Source organism: Microchirus variegatus (assembly GCF_963457635.1).
Source record: "Microchirus variegatus genome assembly, chromosome: 10".
Lineage (NCBI taxonomy): Eukaryota > Metazoa > Chordata > Actinopteri > Pleuronectiformes > Soleidae > Microchirus > Microchirus variegatus.
Window position 1 is genome coordinate 1,000,172 of NC_139811.1, and position 20,625 is coordinate 1,020,796.

The 20,625-nt window shown below is 42.3% G+C and overlaps 3 protein-coding genes across 5 annotated transcripts in view; all 3 read left to right on the forward strand.

Moving 5' to 3' along the window:
- The window catches only part of LOC310932916 (NACHT, LRR and PYD domains-containing protein 12-like), a 16,805-nt gene extending 16,491 nt beyond the window's left edge, over positions 1-314 (forward strand). The window contains exon 14 of the mRNA XM_083896318.1: positions 1-314. This exon is cut by the window's left edge and continues 163 nt beyond it. The gene's annotated coding sequence lies outside the window, so the exon portion shown is untranslated.
- Positions 315-5,068: 4,754 nt separating this feature from the next.
- Positions 5,069-17,666, forward strand: LOC310932902 (NLR family CARD domain-containing protein 3-like). 3 transcript variants are annotated; one of them, XM_083896299.1, is made up of 9 exons: positions 5,069-5,119; positions 6,819-7,446; positions 8,614-8,816; positions 9,207-10,998; positions 11,207-11,383; positions 11,466-11,498; positions 13,580-13,753; positions 13,855-14,028; positions 16,004-17,666. In XM_083896299.1, the coding sequence occupies exons 2-9, from the start codon at positions 6,824-6,826 to the stop codon at positions 16,011-16,013; spliced, it is 3,186 nt and encodes a 1,061-aa protein (XP_083752425.1). In that variant the 5' UTR covers positions 5,069-5,119; positions 6,819-6,823; the 3' UTR covers positions 16,014-17,666. The 3 variants fall into 3 exon arrangements, with proteins under 3 accessions (XP_083752425.1, XP_083752426.1, XP_083752427.1); XM_083896300.1 differs by having other exon boundaries at positions 9,210-10,998; XM_083896301.1 differs by lacking the exon at positions 11,466-11,498.
- Positions 17,667-17,793: 127 nt separating this feature from the next.
- On the forward strand, positions 17,794-18,255 carry hoatz (HOATZ cilia and flagella associated protein; the record flags this gene model as incomplete). Its single annotated transcript, XM_083896468.1, has 1 exon — positions 17,794-18,255. The coding sequence occupies one exon, from the start codon at positions 17,794-17,796 to the stop codon at positions 18,253-18,255; it is 462 nt and encodes a 153-aa protein (XP_083752594.1).
- Between the last annotated feature and the right edge of the window lie 2,370 nt (positions 18,256-20,625).

Sequence of the window (20,625 nt, forward strand, 5' to 3'; positions counted from 1 at the left end):
TTGAATTCTCATCATCATCTAATATTGTCATGAGGGCTATAGACTTATTTTTGTTACCAAGGCCAAGCTAGCAGAGCTCTGAACCGTGGTGAGGAGAACCCCAAAGACCGCTAGCTCCTTTAGCTTTAGCATGAGCTCGTACGACAACCACACATGAACTACAGGACTCCGTCTGCGTTGAAGAACGTTTATTTACAGCAGTGCAGGGTGATGCACAGCCTCTCTTCTTATTATGAGACTCTCTCACAAAAAAGAACTCAGATATTTACTGTGACTCGCCAAATGTAAACACACACACTACTTCCTGTTTCACGCCACACACACTCACACACATTTATTTACTGATGTTGATGAATAAATTCATAATTGTACAAAATGTTTACCCTTGTTCATGTTTGTTCCGACACATTTTTCTGTGATGTTTTTGTCATTGAAGTAAAGAGTGTGAACGAGATGGTGTGCACTTCCTCTTTTCAGAATAAGATTCATGCTGATTCAGGCATTTTGTTTAATTTTATAGTGCTAATTGGCAACTAAGGTAGCAATCCAAAGATAATGTAACTAATTTAAACAGTGAGTAACAAAGTCAACTAAGGCCTTACTTTGTTAAAAAGTAACTATTAATGTGTAATAGATTACTTTTTTCAGTAACTACTCCAACACTGGTGGTGAGTGAACCATAGATGACAGATGCACAAAACCACAAACACAAAAAGTAAACGACACAAATTCAAGAAAGACATTTTTAATTTCACGACACCAAGGACTTTCACTAACTACATTTTTTATCTGCAGCAGGAAATAAAGTGCCTTTATTTTGAAAAGCAGGAGACTGTAGTCTGAAGAACTGGGACAGTGAGCTTCTCACAGAACCTGAACAACATGGTGGACTCAGTTGGATTTGGGGAGTCTGTACACGCCTGCAGAGACCATCAGCTGATGCTCCCTCACCTTCCTCTGCAGGAAGGCCTCCAGCTCGTTCACGTCCATCTCTGTCACCACAGGTCCTGTGGCCACAAACATCCGCAGCATGGAGTGGATTCTGTCCAGAGTCATACTGTCCAGGTTGGTCAGCATGGCCTGAATGTAGGCCCAGAACAGCTGCAGGGACCGAGACACAAGAGACAGGTGAGTGTTGGGAGGAGCTGGAGGTGTGAGCGCCCCCTGCTGCTGAATTAAATCTGTAAACATCTGCGTTATCTCACGGTGAAACAGCCGGACTCTAAAAGTAAATAAAGTCGTGAACGTATTCTAAACACATTTAAGCCACTAAATGTCGCCTTTATCTTCACTGTGAGACAGACTTTAACAACAGGAAACTGAAGTTTGTAAACCACTCACTCTCCCACACCAAAGTCAAGAGAGAAAATCAATGATTTTAGCTCACAGGGACACAGGAGCTGCTGGTCCTCTGCTGCCTCGTGTGGTCACTTTGTGTCACTGAAGTTTGTAAACCACTCACTCTCCCAATTTTACCCAGTAACTCATTGTAACTTAGTGATGGAGGCAGCAGTGGATCAACAACTCCTGTGAACTCCTTTAAATCTGTAATCTTTGACATTTGTGATACATTTAAGAAACCTGAGGATGGAGGAGGCCAGAGATGTCTAATGATTATTTTATTAATGTTATTAATCTGGTGTGTGTTCTCATGATTGGTCGCTTATTTTGATTTTTAAAATGTCTGTCAAAATAAAAATAAAAAGTGCACATTAAGAGCTTCCTAACTCCACCTGTGGTGTCATCGAGGCGTTTGTTTTCTCCACCTGAAACACGTTTTCTCTGGTGACGCAACATTAATGGATTACTTAATAATAATAATAATAATAAATTTTATTTGTAAAGCACTTTTCATAAAGTTATCTCAAAGTGCTACAGAAACCAAAAAACAAAATAAACAAAAGACTAAGAGAAAAATCAGACACGATTAAAATCAGACACGATTAAAATCAGCAGAAGAAAGAATAGCTAAAGGAGGAGAAAAAAGTGCAGAAAAGAAAATAAAAACATCTAGGAACGACCTAGGAAAGCCTGTTCGAAAAGAAATGTTTTAAGCCCTTTTTTAAAGGCATCGACAGACTGGGGTTGTCGTAGGTGTTCAGGGAGGGAGTTCCAGATGTGGGGGGCAGTGGAGCAGAAGGCTCGGTCTCCCATGGTGCGGAGTCGTGTGCGGGGCTGATGGAGGAGGTTGGTACTTTGGGACCGGAGGTTACGGGTGGATGAGTGAGGGGTAAGGAGGTCTTTGAGGTATTGTGGGGCGTTGCTGTAGATGCAAAGGTGGGTGATGAGGGCGATTTTGTATTGGATTCTTGAGGTTATGGGAAGCCAGTGTAGGTTCTGAAGAATGGGGGTGATGTGGTCGTATTTGCGGGTTTTCATCAGAGTTCGGGCAGCACAGTTCTGAATGAATTGAAGTTTCTGAAGGTGTTTGTTGGGTATACCGATGAGCAGGCTGTTACAGTAATCAAGCCTGGAGGAGATCAGGGCGTGGACGAGTTTTTCAGCATCAGAGAAGGTGAGGAATGGGCGGAGTTTAGAAATGTTCTTGATATGGAAAAAGCAGGTTTTGTACAGATGTTTGATGTGTTTTACAAAGGTAAGTTGTGGGTCCAGCTTCACACCGAGGTTGGTAACTGAGGTAGAGAGGGGGATGTCTTGACCAGAGAAGGAGATGGTGGTTATGGGTACTTAGTTAATTGTCAACTATTTTTTATTATTATCATCATTTTTAGTAATTAAATGAAAAGATTTTTCTTCAGTGAGAATATTTTCTGGTTTCTTTTCTCCTTTTGAACATTTGAGAACATCATTTCCAGGTTTGACAAACACTGATCAACATGTTTCTGACTTTTTCTTTCTTTTTTAAAATCATGTTGAAATAATGCGTACATTATAGAGTTAGTGTGGTGAAGCTTTTGTTGTAGTTATTGTACCGTGTTGACACAGATAAATTCACTGTTTACTCTTCCTGCCCTCCACATATGCTCACATTGTTATATTTCAACAGTTAAAGTGTGTATTGGCTCATAAGTATTCTAAAGACTGAAGTATTTTATATATAAAAAATCAAATGGAAGACAGTATTTATTCATTTGCAGTTTAACTATTTCATTAAAGATCTAAGATCAATTTATTATTTACAATGACGGATAATATCGTTCAGTTTATTGTCTTGTGATGGACACAAGAACACATCTGCACAGACCAGCAGGAGGACAAAAAGACACGCAAATCAGAGAAAGGTTAATATTTATACATCCCGAACTTAACCGAATAACTCGACTAATGACAGACTTGCCCCCCGTCACACCCGGCAGCACGTTTACCACTGCCACATGCAAGTAAACGTTAAATCATGAGATATTTGAATGGAGTTCGGCGGAGTCTCGTCACTCCATGCTAGCTCGTGGCTAATTAAAGTTCCACTCACCAAAGCCGCGGTGACCGTTTCCCACGCGACAGCGACGCCGAAATGAGAAGCCGATCCCGACACCTCGACCGAGTCTGACTCCGTCGCAATTTCTTACTTTTTTGGGACATTTTATTCACAATAAACGAACTGAGCTAACATCACAGAAACGCTTTAGCTTCGTGTCGCTGTGTCGTACGCCGCACGCCTACGTAAAGCAACACGTATTATATATGAAAATGCGTTATATTGACACCGAAATAATGTCTTATTAATCGTTTATTATTTATCTGAAGTGATTTTTATATGATATTTGCTTTGGTATCACGGATTTACTTCTGCTTCCAGTTCACCGTTGTCACTTTATTTTGAAAGATGACAGGAAGTGGGAGCATGATACATCGGTTAAGCTTGACAGTCGATCTGAGTCGAAGGGGTGCTGCCCTCCAGTGGTCGCAATGGTAAACTGCAATACTTCAATTGATTTCATTGACAACACGGCGGTGGTTCAGTGACACAGTATGAAGTATCTGCCCTCTGGTGGCCACACATGCTAACTACAACATCAGTTCACACTCATCAGACTGGCGATATTAAGAGTAAGTCTACGTCCGGTTTGAACTTTCAAAAAAAGCGTTTTACACCACGTACAGTACTATAGTGATACCGTATGTATCTGCCCTCTGGTGGCCACACTTACTAACTACAACAGTAGTCCACACGCATCAGGCTGGCCATATTAAGAGTAAATCTACGTCCGGTATGGACTTTCAAAATAAGCGTTTCATACCACGGCGCTGGGACAGTAAATATGTAACTGCAGTGATTATGTAGTGTATGAAGTATCTGCCCTCTGGTGGCCACACTTACTAACTACAACAGCAATTCACAGGCATCAGACTGGCGATATTGAGAGTAAGTCTACGTCCGGTTTGAACTTTCAAAATAAGCGTTTTACACCACGTACAGTACTACAGTAATACTGTATAAAGTATCTGACCTCTGGTGGCCACACGTGCTAACTACAACAGCAGTCCACACGCATTAGGCTAGCGATATTAAGAGTAAGTCTACGTCCGGTTTACCCTTTCAAAATAAGCGTTTTACACCACCGCGCTGGTACAGTAACTACGTTGATAATGTATGAAGTATCTGCCCTCTGGTGGCCACACTTACTAACTACAACAGCAGTTCAACACGCATCAGGCTGGCGATATTAAGAGTAAGTCTACGTCCGGTTTGAACTTTCAAATTAAAGTGTAAACCGGACTCTGCCCTCTTACCGGAACTTTGATGTGGAAATGAAGAACTAACCACAGAAAACAGTTATAATGTAGGTGCGGTAACGCGTTGTGGCCACTGGAGGGCAGTGAACGGACTAACATCACCGTCGAATTTCACCATCAGCGCATAGGAAAACTTCCGATGAAGACTTTCAAAATAAAAGTAATTTAACTATAATTCAGTTCAGACTTTTATAGCGGACTCAGAAGTCGGTAAAATAAAGAAAAATGTTGTTCCACTCGTGATACGTGAACTCACGTCATATCCGGCAGCAACATTTTCTCTGTTTGTCTATTTTTAACTCCGTGTAACTCGAGAGGAGAAGAACGTGTTGTTAAACACAGAGGGAGGAGAAGTTAAAGTGAAAGTGTTCTGTGACTTTTTTCAGTCGCCATTTTAACAACTGCGCAGCAGAAGGACAGAAAAGTGAGTGTTTACGATGATTTTATATGATTTTATATGATAATAATTTACTGTTAGATTCTATTCTCTCTCTCAGACATTTTTCACAACTATTCAGTCTGTTTTATAACTTTATAACTTCATGTTTACTGTTTTCCTCGTGGTTGTGTGTGTGCATGTACATTAATATAGTACTTGTACATGAATACAGTACATGTACATGAATATAGTTCATGTACACGTGTTGTTATGTTTTACAACGCAGAGCTTCCTGTATTGAACTGAATTCCCGCAGTCATTCATATTTCTGCTCTGACACGTGCGCCAATATTATGGCACACTACTATTTACTATTATTATGCTGAAACATTATATTTGTATGTATTCATCAGAATAACGTGAAGTACTTATAATGTACTTAAAGGTCCCTGTATTTATAACAAAGTTAATTGAATGTGGTCTTGAATCTAAAAAATATATATATTTTATTCACAAGTAGTATAAAGTACATTTCTGTGTATTTACCAGAGTAATCCAGGGTCAAAGTTCACTCAAATAAATAACCAAAATTATATTTTCTTTTTAAAAATTGTGAAGTGATAAAAAATGCACAGTTTTAATAAGTAGTTTATAGTTTTAATTTTATTGGATGAAGTTATTTGTAAACTTCATGCACAGGTAGTATGAAGTACTTTTACTGTGTATTTTTGGAGTAATCCAAAGTCAAAGTTCACTCAAGCAAACAAAAATGAGATTGTTTGTCTTTCAAGTGCAATAAATGTATTAGTACTTTATGGTTTTAATTTTATTGGACAATGTATCCCTTATACTTCATGCACAAGTAGTATGGAGTATTATTACTGTGTACTTTTTGGAGTTATCCAGGGTCAAAGTTACTAATATAGCAGGAATATTTGGCTCTATTTTCCACACTAAGACATTGAAGCAGACTTTGTCAAATCTGGACTGGTTTATCACAGAGCGCTCACACACTCTTTATTTCGGTTTGTGAAGGTCAAATAATTGTATACAAACAATATTAAAGTTATCTTAGTCGACGTGTGTTTCCCTTAAGTTTCCCCTGAACAGGAAGCTGTAAATCTGGATGTTAATGTTCAGCATTAAGTTTTTTTGATGGTTAAGACTTGGTTTTAGGATTAGAATTAGGTTTATGTTCAGAGTTAGACATCGAGTTGTGATGGTTAAGGTTTGGCTGTTTTATCTCCAGGAGTGTCCTCACTGACACTGCTGTGTAAACCTGTGTGTGTGTGTGTTCTTGTACTTGTGGCATACTGAGGACCAGTGAGGGTTTTTAACCAACAAAGTGAGGTCATTTTTGCGAAGTGAGGACAATTTGGCCGGTCCTCACTTTGTCTTCATTGAAATCACTTCCTTAGGTTGTAAACATGCTATACTCTGTTTTTAACAGAGCTCCTCAATTTGGTACTAAAACCCGTTTTCCACCCCTGGTGTTTCACACACTTTTTGCTCTGGGGCTCCATCTGCAGACATTTTATGGTACTGCACCCAGTAGTAGTTCTTTATAGATGTAATTCATGAAGTAGATATTTGTAATTGTGTTGATTTATAAAGTGGAAGTGCTGGTCCTCACTTTTTCAGCACTTTTACCCGGTCCTCAGTATGCAGCAGGTACAAGAATGTATGTGTGTGTGTGTGTGTGTGTGTGAGCTCACAGTCTGTTTCTCTCTCATAACAACTGAAGTCCAGATGAGTGGCTGTGTGGTGGAGGACGAGGACAGAGCAGAGTCTCTAGGACTCCACTGTCTGTCTTTGAAGAAAGATGAACCTCTGGGCTTCAAAAGTGACCAGTCTATGGGAGAACCTCTGGGCTTCAGAAGTGACCAGTCTATGGGAGAACCTCTGGGCTTCAAAAGTGACCAGTCTATGGATCAACCTCTGGGCTTCAGAAGTGACCAGTCTATGGGAGAACCTCTGGGCTTCAGAAGTGACCAGTCTATGGGAGAACCTCTGGGCTTCAGAAGTGACCAGTCTATGGGAGAACCTCTGGGCTTCAAAAGTGACCAGTCTATGGGAGAACCTCTGGGCTTCAGAAGTGACCAGTCTATGGGAGAACCTCTGGGCTTCAAAAGTGACCAGTCTATGGGAGAACCTCTGGGCTTCAGAAGTGACCAGTCTATGGGAGAACCTCTGGGGTTCAGAAGTGACCAGTCTATGGGAGAACCTCTGGGCTTCAAAAGTGACCAGTCTATGGATCAACCTCTGGGCTTCAAAAGTGACCAGTCTATGGATCAACCTCTGGGCTTCAAAAGTGACCAGTCTATGGGAGAACCTCTGGACTTCAGTCCTGAACCTGGAGCCTCAGAGACAAAGTAAGAGACACTTTTTCCTGTGTAGGAGTCAAATTCATAAAAGTGTAGGTTTGTGACCACCACAAACACATGTGACACATGTGACCACCATAGCAACAATTTCAGGGAAATGTCCAAACTTGAGTGCAGCTCTGAAAGCAGCTTCAGATCAACAGCTCATTTTATTTTGAAATTTAATTAAATTTGCCTCGACTTTTTGTGAAGGAAGAATAAATAAATTTGTGTGAGGAACAGATTCAGAATCTGATGAAAATCACAACCACTGTGAGACAATAAACTCAGGGATATTGTTTATATATTTTTGTAATTGAGTATTCTACCAATTATTCCTTGATAAATCTAAAATAAAATAAAATTAAACAATAATAATAACGACATCGCTACAAATACAATACGCTCCGGTTAAACTACATTAAATCAGCGAACATCAATGTTTACGTTAGCGTATTCCGGCGGAGTTAGCATTAGCAACTGGATGCTTCCAGCTCAGACGCTGAATCATTGAGGACGTGCTGTCATTGTTCCGCACGGACCGTTTTAGCAGACGCACACCGTATTTTCAGCGGGCCAGATGACTGAGGGTGAAACAGCCCGTAAAAGGCAGGAAATGTCCAAAGAGTGGGACCATTTCACGCTTAAACAAGAAGCCAACAAGGTGCAGTGTAACCACTGTAAACGACAGCTGTCGTAGCACAACAGCACGTCCTCAGTGATTCAAAATCTGAGCCGGAAGCAGCATCCACTTGCTAAAGCTAGCACGCTAACGTAAACATTGATGTTTGCTGATTTAATGTCGTTTACCGGCTACTGTGTTTGTAGCGATGTCGTGACTCGATATGATCTCAAGCTTTGAATTGTTTAAATAATAAACTTAATCATGGTAAATTGTGAGAGTATTATTGCCTACACGCAAGAACACACACACACACACACACCTTTTAGGTTACCACACCAAGGCTGTGTCATTTCCATTATGCATTATTTGATTTGATAACGCAAAATTATTATTATTGTATAATATATATTTGTTTTTTATCCAATCACTCGATTAATCGAGGAATAATTTATAGAATACTCAATTACAAATACATTCGATAGCTGCAGCCGTATCACAGAGACATGTCCACCTGTCCCTGACATGTTAGTAATAAAGACATGTCTTCACAGACACAAGTTTGCTGTTCCTGTGGACGAGCAGACGTCCCACTATCCTCTGTGTCAGGACGTCCTGAAGGATCCAGTCTCCACCAGCTGTGGTCACCAGTTCTGCAGACGCTGCATCTCCTCATACTGGGACCAGTCTGGTCCACCAGGAGTCTCCTGCTGTCCTCAGTGTGGACAAAGACCCAGGACAGGATGTGGACCACAGGGTAAGACTGAACATGTCTCTGCTGATGACTTCAGGACTTTTCTGTCAAACAGTATCAGCATTTAAGATCATGATCAACAAGCACAACATCAGAAAGTGTAAAAACAATCATCTTCATCATCATCATCAGTGTTTGACGCCACGCGTTAAAATCAAACGCTCACATTTGTTTTTGATTGATTTGACTTTGATAAAGAGAGCAGCTCCTGTCGGCGCTAACAGACTTTAAAAATGTAAGCCATGTGATCATGACTGTAGTTTTTCATTTGACAACAAACAACATAAAACAACAACATCACAGACGTTTAGTTGAGTTTTTCTGTCCCTGATGAAAATAATCCTCAGCTGCTCAGATTCTTTCTTCAGTCTGACTTTGTCTCTTGTCTTTCAGCAGATGTTGGTCTGCAGGAGGTTCTAGATGAACAAAAGATCAGTCTGAGGAGGAGATTTGAACATGTGACTGAAGGAACTGAAGGAAGAGGAAGTAGAACCCTCCTGAACAGGATCTTCACTGAGCTCTACATCACAGAGGGACAGAGTGAAGAGGTCAATACTCAACATGAGGTGATGCAGCTGGAGACCACCTCCAAGAAGAAGATGGTCCAGGACACTCCCATCAAGTGCTGCGACATCTTTAAAGCCTTACCTGACCAGCAGGGGCGCATCAGAGTGGTCCTGACCAACGGCGTCGCTGGTGTTGGAAAAACCTTCTCGGTGCAGAAGTTCACTCTGGACTGGGCCGAGGGTTTGGAAAACCAGGATGTGAATCTGCTGATTCTGCTTTCGTTCAGGGAGCTGAACCTGATCAGAGATCAGCAGCACAGTCTTCTCACTCTGCTCCATGTTTTCCATCCAACATTAGAGAAGGTCAGAGCAGAGAAGCTCGCTGTCTATAAACTTTTGTTCATCTTTGACGGCCTGGATGAAAGCAGACTCTCACTGGACTTCAACAGCAGGACGCTGGTTTCTGACGTCACACACAGGTCATCAGTCAACGTGCTGCTGACCAACCTCATCCAGGGGAATCTGCTTCCCTCAGCTCTCATCTGGATAACTTCTCGACCTGCAGCGGCCAATCAGATCCCTCCTACATGTGTTGACAGGGTAACAGAAGTACGAGGCTTCACTGAAGACCAGAAGGACGAGTACTTCAGGAAGAGATCCAGTGATGAAGATCTGTCCAGCAGAATCATCTCACACATCAAGACGTCCAGGAGCCTCCACATCATGTGTCAAATCCCAGTCTTCTGCTGGATCAGTGCTACAGTTCTGGAGCACATGTTGACCACAGAGCAGAGAGGAGAGCTGCCCAAGACCCTGACAGACCTGTACTCACACTTCCTGCTGGTTCAGACAAAGAGGAAGAAGAACAAGTACGAGGAAGGACGTGAGACGAGTCCACAGGAGCTGATGGAGGCCGACAGGGACGTTCTTCTGAAGCTGGGGAGGCTGGCCTTTGAACATCTGCAGAAAGGAGACATCATGTTCTACCAAGAAGACCTGGACCGGTGTGGTCTTGATGTGACAGAGGCCTTGGTTTACTCAGGAGTTTGTACAGAGATCTTCAGAAGAGAGAGTGTGATCTTCAAGAAAACAGTTTACTGCTTTGTTCATCTGAGCGTTCAGGAGTTTCTGGCTGCAGTCTACATGATCCACTGTTTCACCAACAGGAAGACAGAGGTACTGCAGGACTTCTTCAGACAAGATAATGATGATTACTCTTCTCTGGATGTCTTCCTGAAAGCAGTCATGGAGAAATCCCTCCAAAGTGAAAGTGGTCACCTGGACCTGTTTGTTCGCTTCCTTCATGGACTCTGTCTGGAGTCCAACCGGAGACTCTTAGGAGGTCTGCTGGGTCAGACTCAGAACAGTCCAGAAATCATCCAGAGAGTCATCGAGAACCTGAAGGAGATGAACACAGACATCATCTCACCTGACAGAAGCATCAACATCTTCCACTGTCTGACAGAGATGAAGGACCAATCAGTGCATCAGGAGATCCAAGAGTTCATGAAGTCAAAGGACAGAGAACATATGTTCTCTGAGATCCACTGCTCAGCTCTGGCCCACATGCTGCAGATGTCTGAGGAGGTTCTGGACGAGCTGAACCTTCACGAGTACAGAACATCAGTCCAGGGAAAACACAGACTGATTCCAGCTGTGAGGAACTGCAGGAAGGCTCAGTAAGTTTCTTTCTCTTCATGTGACTTTGATTATTTTTGGTTATACCTAAATCTGATTAGATGAACAATTCAGGCTTGATATTATTCTATAATCACAGACTGGATTATTTTGAACTCTCAGAGACTCGGTGTGAAGTCCTGGTCTCAGCTCTGAACACATGATCAAATCCTGACCGGTTTCAAGCAGCATGTTTTATTCTTTATTCAGGTTGAGGGGCTGCAGTTTGACCGAGGTCAGCTGTTCTTCTCTGGTCTCAGCTCTGAAGTCCAACCCCTCCCACCTGAGAGAACTGGACATGAGCTGGAACCATGATCTGAAGGATTCAGGAGTGAAGCAGCTGTGTTCTGGACTGGAGAGTCCACATTGTAGACTGGAGAATCTGTGGTGAGTTCACTGACTGAGTTTCATTAACATCAAACTCATCTTATTTTCTGATGAATAAAATCAACTCTTTCTGTTTGTTGAGGTTCATCATCATCATCATCATCATCATCGTTGAGTAAGGGTCGTCTTTTTGTGGATCCTGAGTCGGCATATTTAGGTGCAGTGTGAGCAGGGGAAGGTGACGGTTATATGGTGGAGGTGGAACTTTTCTATCTTTGCTGTCGCTTAGTTCAGTCTCATGGGCTGCTGTTGTTTTTTTTTGCATAATTTCACTCCTTGAGCTCCTGTCCAGTACGCACAGTTGTCTAATGTAATATAGCACTTCTTTAGATTGGTGATGGTTTTGTCTTTGAAGCATTTATTTTGCTCGCTGGCCTTCCTTCAGCTGGAAATACAGGATTTCAGTTTCAATTCATCAATGTGCAGGCTGCACGTGCAGTTTCTGACCCACCAGTAGGTGGAGTATTAACCTCTTCTTCACGGTTGCCCCCGGCGCCGGGGGCAGCGTCAGACGCAGCGACAAAAGCACCATAAAACCATGTCTAACTTAAACAAACGCAGACATGCTGCATACCCACAGAAAGGTCAGAAACTCGGCTAAAAGCTCATATAAACCATTCTTATGTTCATGTAACACAGTTAAACCACCGATGGATCAAACCGCACAGCGCACACGTTGAAAAGCGGCACCGGAGCGTCAGCGTGATTATGTAAAGAAAAAAACATGTGTGCGCTGGACAGCAGAGAATCTACAGATTCCAGCGGTACCATTTTTATCACTCTACAACCAAGATTCACAGATCCAGCCCCAAAATAAGAGCAAAACAACAACTGACTTTCAAGAAATACAAGCAGAAATGTTGTCTTACCTTTGCTGGTTATCAAAACAAGTTATTTCCACCGGAAAACAAAACCACTTCTAATTAAAAACTACACTTCCCAGCATGCTTTGGGGACTAATCCCGGTCTGATTGATCATTACAGAGCTACATTAGATCGTTCTGATTAGAGAAGGGTGAATGTCCGCATAAATGCGTCACATGCATTTAGCCAGAGCTATGGCGCTGCGTAACTGAAGACGCTGCAGAGTCACAGAGTTATTACGCTTTAAGCATCGATTTACAGCGAGTTATCATACTTTTTTTTTTTTTCAACATAAAAAAATCTTTTTAGACCTGTAGTGACATATAAATAAAATTAAATGGGTTTTTAATAATTTGGTACCTAAGAAATCTCAAATGGCACAGATGGTGCCAAACTGTGCCAAAAGAGAGAACGCCCAGACATCTCTTTACTAAAACCTCTGTAATTTCATTCTGCTTCACTTCAGCAGCATCCGACTTTGCACAGCTAATGTCCACATGTTGTTACATGACCTCCATGTGTTTTTAAGCTCCTACTGCATATTTTAAAGGTGATATTTGCTTTAAAATGCAATATTTTTTTAGGCGAGGGAAAAAAATCGTCACCAAGGATAATCATCCGCACCCTGAGCTGATGAGCCGAGGGAGCTGTAGCGTCGTTCTCTTATTCTATGGTAAGAATGAGTCCTATTCTCGACGTCCGTACTTGTACCGCCACTCGATGGTGAAGTCAGGTACTACAGAGTAGACCAGGTTCCGCGATATACGACGTGCAATTGATGCGATGCACACTTTGGCGCGAGTGGCATGTGCACGGATGTATGGACGTATACCAGGACCTTTAGTTTCCTCAATGTGCTTCACAATGCTCTTTGGTGGTGTTGTTCCAGGGCTCTGAATCACCTGCTGTAGGTGCTCACAGCACACTATACTTGCTGTTTGGTCTGGGCCTTTATGTCTCCATCTTCAAATCTGCAGATTGTGCTGCACAAGTGTTGTTAGCTGCGTCCTGAAGCTCCAGGATGGAGCGAGTTTGGCCCTGAAGTTTGGTCCTGCACAGGACGAGGATCCCTCGTGTGGTGGAGTATGGCAGTAATTGATATAGCGAACTGGTTTGGTGCAGTGATGCGTCCCCGTTTGACAGCCGTTTTCACTGTAAAGGGCTTAGATTCGATGCTGCTGTTGTTGAGCTCTGTGTCTGACATGCTGTCATACTGGAGCCTCAATATGCAGACCATGATGGTATGTTCCACAGAGCCTGGTGGTCCACACACATGCACGCAGTCATTGTCTGAAGTCTCCAGGATACCTGATAATTCTGTTCTTTTTTCAGGGTGAGTCGCTGCAGTTTGACAGAGATCAGCTGTTCTTATCTGGTCTCAGCTCTGAATTCAAACCCCTCACACATGAGAACTCTGGACCTGAGCAACAACGAGCTGAAGGATTCAGGAGTGAAGCTGATGTGTTCTGTACTGGAGAGTCCACATTGTAGACTGGAGATCCTGGAGTGAGTTCACGGACTGAAGCTGCTGTTGTTTTATTAACAGTAAACTCATTTTATATTTTCACAGTCGTTGTCTAAAGTCTCATCTTTTATTCTTTATTCAGGTTCAGTGGCTGCAGATTGACAGAGATCAGCTGTTCTTCTCTGGCTTCAGCTCTGAAGTTAAACCCCTCCCACCTGAGAGAACTGGACCTGACGTGGAACAACCTGCAGGAGTCGGGAGTGAAGCCTCTGTCTGAGCTCGTGCAGAGTCCAGACTACAGACTGGAGACTGTGAGGTCAGTGGAGTTAGAGTCAGTGTTTCTGAGGTTTATAAAAACGTTGAGGAAACTGCTGAAGCAGATGGTGAGGTCGTAGGGCTGGGCGGTATACCGGTTCACACCAAATACCGTTTTTTTTTTCTGTTACGATATACATTTTTAAAGGTCACATATATGTGAGTTATGGAGGTCTACTTACATATATTAAGTTGTTTTTATGGTCAAAATCCTCCTAGTTGATGTAAACGAGCCGATTGAAATCTGTCCTTTTCGAAGCGTTTGTCAGTCATGCTATTTTTAGCCATAAATCTCGCCGAGAAGACAGAGTGTGTTGTGATTGGCCAGCCAGCGTAGAGCCTTCCCACCTGTGTTGTGATTGGCCAGGTATCTGGAAGTGACGTAATCTATCACGTCAGCTCTCAGAAGCGCAGCTCCCCCCTCTGGAGCGGTGGATGCACTGCTACTCATTATCAAAACATTGTTTTAACAGTGTTTAAAAATAGCTTCATCACGACTCCCCGCCGCAGTCCCTTTATGACTTTAAACCGGAGTCAGACCCAGAGTCAGAAGACACTGTTGCTCGTGAAACACCTCCACAACGGACGTTATTCTTCTTCTGCAGTTCAATGTACGCAACCGGATGTGCCTGGACTAGTGCCCGGAGCAGGACGATCGGTTGTTCAGGAGAACCGCTGCTAACGTAACGTTAACGGGATTTTCAGTGATCTCGTTGAGCCCTGAGATTACAATAAAACACAACTTTCTCAGCAATGGCTGAACTGTTTGTTTCGAACCGTCAGGCTTCATAAACAAGGTAATGACGCAGATACACACCAAAAAAAACAGCGATAATAGGAACTTCCGGTCTAGTTCCGCTTTAATATACCGCCATACCGTATGTATTTGATTACCCCACATTTTTTCGCGCAGCCGCGGCGCTGCTGTCTGCTTTGCGATGGGCGCGCTCTGCATGTAAACGTTTCATTAATGTTTATATTTTTGTTTCAATCACTGAACGAAGCCTGTTGTTGAGAGAGAGAGAGAGAGGGGCGGGAGAGAGAGAGAGAGAGTGAGGTCTGTGCTTTTGGTCATTAGTTCTTTTACTTATTTTTGTGTAGGTAATATGTTGTGAAAAATATGTTTAAACTTAAATAAACCACATATACAGGTAGTTATGTGTCGTTGTATTAGTTTGTCCTGTTATTGACGTCACGCTGTCATCACCTGACAGTCTGGCTGATTGAAAGCCCCCAGATGCAGCGGATGCAAATACTATGCGAATATATTTGAATATCTGTGTTTTTTAGAGGGAATATTCGAGTATCATTTTTGACAGCCCAAGTAAGCATGTCTTGGAATATCAAGAATGCATGAAGTTAAGGTCATCACCCTCCACATCATCAGGTAACACGGGGAATTTTTATAAAAGATGTTTATTTGCACAGTCAAAGTTCTGTATTTTGACTGTAATTGTCTTTGCATTCTGATTCCTCACTTCATCAGAATCATGAGCTTTTCTTTGTAAACAGCATCATTTTCTGGGGCCATGTGAACCTGTACTAGTGTGGAGTTATTCTACAGTATTCATGACAGTAAAATAGACCATCCTAAGTTCATCTACCGCAGTAATTCTGTTAGAATGAGTAGAAAATACTGTGAACACCTGAAAAAATACCGTCAGATACCGTGAAACCATTCAAATTTTGAAAACTACCGTGATATTTATATTTTGGTCACACCGCCCAGCCCTGGTGATGTAATGTAAGTTTAATTATGTTCCATAAACACCTTCAACTGTTTAAAACGTCACATTCTATCAAATAACATGAAGGCGCTGCAGACACAGAGGTTCTAATGAATAAATGGGATTTAACTTTATTTTCATTTTCACGTTGTGTCTCTTACAGAATATACGAAATATTCACAGACATTGGTTTTCATATGAAGTCTCTGCTGCTTCGCTCACTCACTGCTGTGACTCTTCTCTCAACAGGTGGGAGTGATGATGATGATGACGATGATGATGATGATCTTTATCCAGAGTGCAGCTTCAGCAGATCTGGGACAGAAACCGTCTGAAGGACAATGTCGGTTCTCTGTGGCCGTGACACTGTGACATCACTGCTGACATCACTGCTGACATCACTGCTGACATCACTGCTGACATCACTGCTGACATCACTGCTGACATCATGGAGTTTCTTTCTCCGTTCATTGCATGAACTGCTGTGTTGGATAGTCAACAGCAGCGTAGCGTTGTCGACAGCGCTAAGACTTAAGCTTTACACGACAACCATCTGAACACAAGATGGTTGCGTTCCCCCTTTTAATTTTGCGTTTAGACGAGCGTCTTTGGGTGAAAATCTGCACGCACACGGTGATGCTGAAATGTGTGAAATTTGATGTAGTATGCATGCCAGGTGGCTAGGTGGCACTGTGAAGCACTGTCATACAACAACACCAGGAGCGCAGGAGCGTTGAAACTTCCTTCTTCTTCTCTCTCGTAGTGCGAAGTAGCAGCTAAGCTGACTTGAATGTCGTTGACGTCAGCGCGTACAGGAGGATAGCCAGCGTGAGCAGCTCAGAGCTCACTTTAGTGTTTTCAACCCTTTAGACGGGAACGTGACAGTGGAGCGTTATTAAGATTTCCACTGTGGAGGGTGGCTTCATTTTTTTTTTTTTTGTTGCGTTTTTAAGCCCCAAAAACGAAATCTGATAAATAATAATAATAATTTAAAAAATATTTTGTCGGTTTAAACCGGTATTCACACAGAACAGTCGAGATTTTGACACCAGAATATGTTCTGGAACAATTTAGAGGAAATCTAAGTGGGGATTTGGTCCAGAAAAGATAAGATCTGATAAAAGATCTCTCGATTTTAACTTGCATGAACACACACGTGTAATTTGAAGTGACATGTTTTATTCTTTTATTCTTAAGTTTGACGCAGCTGTTTGGTGCTTTTTGGTGTTTGGTGTTTGCAGACATTAACGACGAAAAATACATTTAAGCCACTGAACAAAAGACTCTGCGAATAAAATCCGTCAGTTTCATATCTTAAAAACACATTCACGTCTTTATCTCACTGTTGGACAGACTTTTGTAAACCACTCACTCTCCCACACCAAAGTCCATAGAGAGAATCAGTGATTTTAACATCACAACAGCACACAGGAGTTGTTGATCCACTGCTGCCTCCATCACTAAGTTCAAATGTTTTATTTTGTCAAATTCAGTGTCTGAAACCCTCAGATTTACCTCAGTGACACAAAGTGACCACACGAGGCAGCAGAGGACCAGCTCCTGTGTCCCCACTACATAAAATCACTGATTTTCTCTATGGACTTTGGTGTGGGAGAGTGAGTGGTTTACAAACTTCAGTTTCCTGTCTGTTTAACAGTGAAGATAAAGACGTGAACATAGAAGCTGGTGTAGATTTTTTATTAAAGTGAGTCTTTAGTGACGTGATTAAAATCAGTTTTTCTCTGGTTGTCGGTGAGTGAGTCCGTGCTGACTGTGAAAATCTGATTTATCTGTTACATCAGAAATATAAAAATCACTGTAATGTCTGTTACATTATTCTATTCTATTTATTTTATTATTATATTGCACTTAAACCTTCCTATTTTCAAAACAGTGAATAAAATGTGTATTTTATTTTGAAGGGCTCGTTCGTTCCTGCTGGCTTGCCGTAGTAGTCCAATTTCCATGGTGACCACACACCGAACAACAACATCATCCGTTCGCGCTCAGCTTGTGTTTCTTCTCCTGTTAAAATCCAAATGTCGGTCCACCCTGATCCTCCGGAGCAGCGGGACATGGAGCGGATCTTCACCGTGTTTGAGGGCTCTGCCCCGGAGGACGTGTCCCACGCCCGGCGGCTCTGGAGCTCGCTGTCCCTGCTGCCGCCGCTGGAGTCCCGGCTGGTGTCGGCCGACATCCGCCAGAGGCTGCCGGTGTGCCGGCCGCAGCGCGGCAGAGCGTACGCCCCGGTGCCGCAGAGCGTCTCTGCGCCTGCGCGGCAGCGGCAGCCGCAGCGGCAGGAGGAGCGGCGGCGGTACGAGGCCATGGCCGAGCAGAGGAGGGAGATCCTGGCTCTGCTGAGGAGGCAGCGGGAGCAGAGGATCCACCAGAGGGCGCTGCAGTCCCAGGCTCTGAGACCGAGGGTGAAGTTCCAGGGAGACGCGAAGGTTCCGGACTGTGATGAGATCATGGACAAACAGCTGGTCCAACAGCTGCACTGACGATATTTAATAATATTATAATATAATATATATTATTATTTTTATAATAATGTTCAATAAAAGCCACAGCGTATCCAGGACATTTTCGACTTTTTATCGTTTCAACTTTTTAAATAAATGATGATATGCTGAAAGATGATAATAGTAATAATAATAATACATTTTGTTTATATTGCACTTTACATTTGATCATCTCAAAGTGCTACAGGTTAACATTAAAATCTAGAATTTAAAAACATAAGCATAAAATAAACATCATTAAATATGTCAGAAATTTGAGGTAAAAATAAACAGTTTTCCAGGTAAAAAAAAAAAACGACATGCTCAATTATAAAATTATAAAAGGTCGGACAGAACACTCGCATAAATACATGTGTTTTCAGTCCTTGTTTAAAGGAATTTTCAGACTGATATATGACCTTTATTAGCTGAACTTTAATCCTGTCACTGTCAACTATTCAGGGTTTATGGATCTTGTTTGGTTTGCTGTACCACCTTTTGACCACTGGGTGTCACTATGACGTAAGGGGAAATCACATTTATGCAGGAAGTAGGATATTCAGGTGAGGTGGCTCGCAGCGGAAGTTGTTAAATGTCCTCGTGCACGTGGTGGACACTGTTCTTACTTCCGGCTCCAGTGAAAGTGACTCTGGCTGAAACCAGGTAACAAGTCACTCTACATCTGTAATCTGTCCATCCACTTTAATCAGAATATTGTTCAGATTAAGATGATTTTGCAGTTATTTTGCGTTTCCTTACAATTGTTTTTCCGCTACAGTGTGTTTTCATGTCTCTTTTATGGTTTTTTGTGTGTCTTTATGGTGGAAGCTATTATATTTCTTGGAAACCACACATTCAGGATGTGTGCAGCACCGAGCTGGACTTTGTGTCACGTGACCACTAGTGGGCCTACGTGATCACATGACCTCTCATTAGCATCCTTCCTGCCACACAGGTTAGAGTTGTGTTAATAACTAAGTTTTGTATTCTTGAAGCGTTGTGTCCATTAATTTCAATCTGTGAGCAAATTTAAATTTTAAAGGACATTGTCTAATTATTCCAATGGTTGAATATGTGTTGATCTCTTATCTTAGCTTTTGCCATTTCCTTTAACGCTGTTGTTCCAATTGTTGTTTATATCAGTTCTATATTATTATTATTTTTTAAATTTATCCTGGAAAGAACAGGTTAAAAAAATTTTTTTAAAGGTCCCCTATTGTGCAAAATCAACTTTTTTATATTTTAGTACTTATATTTGGGACTCAGGGGGCCATACCAGTCCCCAAAATGTGAAAAAACAAGACTCAGTCATGTTTTAGTGGTTCCACTTTGTGTAAGTATAGACGATAAAACACACGATGTTTACACCTCCTGACCAAGTGACGACAGTGCGGACATTTCACCGTGAATGTTGGCACCCCGCCAGGCAGAGTACTTCACAGAGTACTTCACAGAGTACTTCACAGAGTACTTCACAGAGTACTTCACAGAGTAACTCACAGAGTAACTCACAGAGTAACTCACAGAGTAACTCACAGAGTACTTCACAGCTCCGCCGTAGCTCCCCCTTGTCCCTGTGAAATACGAGAGTGCAGGCGAGGGAGGAAGAGCGGAGCACAGCGGAGCACAGTGTTTTACACAAACTTCTAGCCTCAGAAGATTTTTGTGTCCAGTGGATACATTTTATTTATGAAAAAAATGCTCACAAGCTTCACAAGCCCTTTGTTGTTGATCGTGTGTGTAAATTCCTATGCTGGAGGGACACCTTGAACGCACCAGTTACCTGCCTGCGGTTAGCGAGTGGCATGTGTGGATCGGTGATATGAGGAGCACGCATTTGAAAGCACTGCAGAAAGATGTAGATGTTGTCCTACATTTCTTCTCAACCAAAGGCTGCCTTTCTGTCGTGTTTCCACGTTCTCTCCTCGTGTTGTTGATCCACACACCAGTTGGAGCCGCAGTAACACTGGTGTGTTCAGGGTCTTTTTCTAGCATGGGAATTTACATACACGTCGTGCCGCGCGGCGCATTAATCGTTTTTTTTTTTCGATTTCAATGTTTTTATGATTGCGAGAAGCCAAAATCGTGGTCACTCTATGCATTACGGTGAAACTCAGTAACAACGGGTAAACGGACATTACTATGGGGTATATGGAGCGGGGGTTGTGACAACGGTGCATGACAATAGGTGATAAGTGGCGACAGTATGGCTGTGGATAGTAAGTTAGATCGACACTCCCCTGGAAGCAGTGGATGTGTGTTTACCTGGGTCTCATTCACATGTAAATGATCAGGCACAAAACCGAGCGTTCTGAAAAAGGCTGTTTTGGCAGAGTTATTGAACTGCTATTGTGCTTCATCCTTATGATA

Bases quoted from the DNA above. Each gene is read 5' to 3' on its own strand.
- LOC310932902 (XM_083896299.1), top strand. From the start codon at position 6,824: ATGAGTGGCTGTGTGGTGGAGGACGAGGACAGAGCAGAGTCTCTAGGA. The intron at 7,447-8,613 runs GTAAGAGACACT...ATGTCTTCACAG, and splicing joins CCTGGAGCCTCAGAGACAAA to ACACAAGTTTGCTGTTCCTG. The intron at 10,999-11,206 runs GTAAGTTTCTTT...TTCTTTATTCAG, and splicing joins AGGAACTGCAGGAAGGCTCA to GTTGAGGGGCTGCAGTTTGA.